This window comes from Cyprinus carpio, chromosome B2, assembly GCF_018340385.1.
Source record: "Cyprinus carpio isolate SPL01 chromosome B2, ASM1834038v1, whole genome shotgun sequence".
Lineage (NCBI taxonomy): Eukaryota > Metazoa > Chordata > Actinopteri > Cypriniformes > Cyprinidae > Cyprinus > Cyprinus carpio.
Genome location: NC_056598.1, coordinates 14,400,283 through 14,404,574, shown reverse-complemented (window position 1 = coordinate 14,404,574; position 4,292 = coordinate 14,400,283). Strand labels below are relative to the sequence as shown.

Genomic DNA, 4,292 nt, shown 5'->3' with positions numbered 1-4,292 from the left:
ATTTCATCATGTTTAAAGTAAAACTGGCCATGGATTGAAAGAGTTTGTGATGATCCTACGTCAGGACGAATTTTTGACAGCATGTACGAATGTGTTTTACAATTCTTTGGTCAATCAGGAGTATTTTAGAGCATCTGTTACATAATACCAATATTAAAAATGTTGTAGAATGTTGTGGTCATTAACCTAGATAGATTAAAATAATCTCTGAGCAACTGTTCAAAACAGCACACAGTCAAACCATCAACCATGTGCTTTCTCAAGTGCCAACATGCTGTCAAACAAAATGATCTGTTTTGAAGACAATGTGCAGTTTGGGTTTGGGCCACCCCCTGGTCAGTGCGTGATGTTGTTCTAACCTCGGGAGTCGTGAGCATTGGGTGGATCAGGGAAGCATCATCCAATGGGAGGTGCAGGAAAAGAATATAAACTGGCAGCGTTAACATATTTAACTTCTTATTTTGCCTTTGATGTTTTAGAAGAACATTTTGCATAGTGAAGGAGCTTGATTAGGGCAGTGATGTACAACAGCAGTTACTCTCAGGCCAACGTTGGCTTGGCTGCCAAGAAGATGCACAAGTCGAAAGGCAAGAGCTGTGGTTACTACATGAAGATTGTCTTCTTTTTCTCCTCACTCATCCAGTCTCTGATCATCGCAAGTCTGGTGCTCTTTCTGGTGTATGGACAGCCCAAGCACACGGTGGAGGAAAAGAGGCTGCAAGAGTTGGACCAAAGCTTTAGCAAACTCACGATGGAAAATTTCATTCTCCGCGGGAAGGAAAAGAACCTCACCAAAGTTCTGAATGTCACTCTCACTGCAAAGCTGAACAATGACAAAGCTCTGGCTGAATTACGCAGACTGGCGAACACCTCATCTGTGGCAATAAGGAGCATGCAAGGAACAATTGTGAGATTTGAGAAAAAGAATTTATGTATTCAATCAGTTAATTTTTTGTAGATAACATTATATTTCATACAAAAGAGAATGCTATGGTGTTTGGTGCATTTAATTGCATGATATATATTGTTCTAAGAAAGTTTTCTTAACATTTCCATTACTCTATGAAACAGTCATTTCTGTAAGTTTTGTCAAAATGTTTTTCAAAATATGCTTTTTTAATGTTGTAAGAACCTTTCTTTGATTATAGGAACATTCTGGAAAACACCGGCTGAATAATAAATACCATCAACTTAAACTTCCATGAATGTTGCAGATGGCGAATCATAGAGCTAAAATGAATGACTTCCACCTCAATTAACAGTTTTTTTTTTTTTTGGTGCTCTTTTTTTTAATAGTCTCGATGTGAGATGGAAAAAAGAATGGCTGCTCCCCGCGCATGCCCTTCTACTTTCTGTCCAGATTCAAATGGTGAGATGGTTATTCAGAAAAAAAAAATCTTATACTGAATATTTCTTATATTTTATAATGTATTTGAGTACAAAAATTCTGAATTTTTGTTTGTTTAACACAGTGACTGTAAGTCCTGCATAAAGTTAATTAAGCAGATCAACAGTTTTTTACTATATTAATTTATTTTTTTTTTTTAAGATAAATATTTGCAAAGTAGGCTCCAGCAGTCAGAGGAAATGCTAAAGCTGGTTAAAGCAAACTTTACTCAGATGGTGGCCATTGTGAGAACTGAGCTGGACAACTCCAACAAAGACAAGGATGGGTATCACTTGGAAACTATTAGACTAAGGAGAGAAAATGCATTGGTTAAAGATGAGCTCGCCTTGTACGAAAAGAAGTGCAAAGAGGATTTTGTCACTTCTTTACAAGGAATCCCCAACGTCACCAATGAATTCCTCAAAAGAATTGATGACCTCTTCTCAAAACATATTTCTTTCCAGCTAACGTGTGATAAACAAAAAAATCAGCTTGAAGACATTCGGGAAAACTGTAGCAGTCTTTCAAGACAAGTCGAGAACAAGCTCCAGTCATATCTGGACATAGTGGGGAACCAGTTCACAAGAATTAATGGGGAAAATGCCAAATATATGATAGACAACAAACGCCTGAAAGAGGACGCTATGTGGTGCAATCAGAATCGCAGTGCCATGATTAAAGAGTGTCACAAAACTCTTAATCAACAACAGCTCAAGAATGACCAAGACAGAGAAAAACTTCTGTTGGAGAAAGGAAAACTACAAGGTGATAACAAACTAAAAGGCGAGCTCATCTCTTTAAGAGAAAAAGAAATTAAAACGCTCACAATCACCGTTGAGAATCTCAATACTTCACTTGCCAACTGTAAGGTGAGGTTAATATGGTCCTTATTACAAACAATTATGTTTGCAGTTTTAAATTAAATGTGTCTGTAAGGAACTTTAATTACTTTCTCTTTTTTGCAGCCGCCAATGCGAACTAACCCACACATGCCAAACATACCAAATACTGGTTGGACTGGTATGAGTTCAGCAGGTCTGAACAAACCAAACATGCCATGGACCGGAGCCGGCTCCACTGGATCAGCATTTCCCAGTCTGTATGGTGGATCAAGCACAAGATGGGGCAGCACAGGAACAGGTGTGACAGGTTCATTAAATACAGCTGTAGGGGGGACAGGGACCCTTTCAGGTGGACTGGGCAGCACAGGATTAGGTGGGCCAGGATCAACTAGAACAAGTCCAGCCCAGACAGGGACAAGCAGTTTGGGAGGAGTAGGACCAGGGTCGGCAGGATTTGGCAGTGCTGGGTCAAGTTCTACTGCGACTGGACAAAGTGGAATAGGGTTGACATCATTTAATAGTGCAGGATCAAGTGGAGTAGGGATTGGAAAACCAGCGGTAGGAGGTGCAGGTGTTAGCTCACTCGGGTTTAACACACCTGGATTTGGAGCAGGAACAAGAACACCAACGGGTGCAAATGAATTAAGCCAAGGTATACCAAGCAGAAGTGGTATCACTCTGCACTTTTTAATCAGATTTTATTGACATTTTTTTGTTCCTGTTTTCATAATGCCTAACCTTTTATGTTTGATTTACAGCACAGATCAGTCTTCTTTTGAAGGAGCTGCATCGTTATTCAGGTTGAGGGATTGAACAAAGTCCAGGCAAATATCCCAGCCAGAACTGTCTACAATGGTTTGAAAATAGAAAACCTAAATGTACTGACCCTGCAAATCTGTGATGTAAATACTAATTATTAACATGAATATTAATTAGATTTTGTGGGATGAAGTTGATAATGTCTTTTGTGCATTAAAGGGATAGTTCACCCAAAAATGAAAATTCTGTCATCATTTACTTACCCTCATGTCGTTCCAAACCAACTGTTTGATTACCAGCAATCTTCAAAATATCTTCTTTTATGCTCAACATAAGAAAGCAACTCATACAGGTTTGGAACGACATGAGGGTGAGTAAATGATGACAGAATTTAAATTTTTGGATGAACTATCCTTTTAAATTCATTTATGCTTGTATATATCCTATATATATATATATATATATATATATATATATATATATATATATATATGTATATATATATATACATATATATATATACATATATATATATATGTGTGTTTTTTTATATATATATATATATATATATATATATATATATATATTGTATATATCTATCATTACAATTTTCTTGATAGTATTTTTTTGTAAACTTATTTTTATGGTTCTCTTTCTGCATGGAATAAAAAAGTAAATAAAAATAAGCAGAACATGTTTTATTCAATTTATCTTTTTTATATATTAGCATTTTTTACATTTTATTTGAAATAATTGGTTAAATAATTCATAAGGAATACTAGTAAAGTCACACCATAGTGTACAGGGTCTGATAGTGTAAAATGGGGCAAATATAGCTTGGATATAATGTTAATATTACGTTGCAGTTAACAGCATTACAATGTAATATGTATATTTCTAACACATAATTGCATCTCAGCCCTGAACCTACCTGGAGTACAAAGCTCTAAAATGTTTACACATTCTGACAGCCTCTAAATAAGTCGGAAATTAACTGAACAAATGTGTTTACCGAAAAATACAATGACTCCAAGCCACAGGTGTATGACACCATTACAGTAAAATTAACATACGTACAAGAAGAACAATCAATTAAATTTTCAATGGGTCCACTTCACATAAGCTTAAAATAGCTCTGGCTAACCATCAGGCTATTGTCATTGTTTTGCGTCAATGGGAAGCACTATTTAAAATAGAACCACTCTCCAACCAAAGCAAACCCATTTAAGTGTCATACTAAATCGTCACTCAGCCAACGTGCAGGAAGGTTAAAGTCAGTAAAGTGATCAAATTTCCCATGTCAA

At 36.3% G+C, this 4,292-nt stretch overlaps 1 protein-coding gene across 1 annotated transcript; it reads left to right on the top strand.

The window, feature by feature from the left end:
• Positions 1 to 449: 449 nt before the first annotated feature.
• LOC109047353 (plasmalemma vesicle-associated protein-like) lies at positions 450 to 3,318 on the top strand. Its single transcript, XM_019065054.2, has 5 exons — positions 450 to 907; positions 1,297 to 1,369; positions 1,550 to 2,256; positions 2,353 to 2,881; positions 2,988 to 3,318. Exons 1-5 carry the CDS (start codon positions 521 to 523, stop codon positions 3,032 to 3,034), a joined length of 1,743 nt encoding a protein of 580 aa, XP_018920599.1. The 5' UTR covers positions 450 to 520; the 3' UTR covers positions 3,035 to 3,318.
• Positions 3,319 to 4,292: the final 974 nt, after the last annotated feature.

Excerpts from the sequence above, each read along its gene's own strand:
- LOC109047353 (XM_019065054.2), top strand. The coding sequence starts at position 521 with ATGTACAACAGCAGTTACTCTCAGGCCAACGTTGGCTTGGCTGCCAAG. Across the intron at positions 908-1,296 it reads GGAGCATGCAAGGAACAATT|TCTCGATGTGAGATGGAAAA; the intron begins GTGAGATTTGAG and ends TTTTTTTAATAG. Across the intron at positions 2,257-2,352 it reads CTTCACTTGCCAACTGTAAG|CCGCCAATGCGAACTAACCC; the intron begins GTGAGGTTAATA and ends TCTTTTTTGCAG.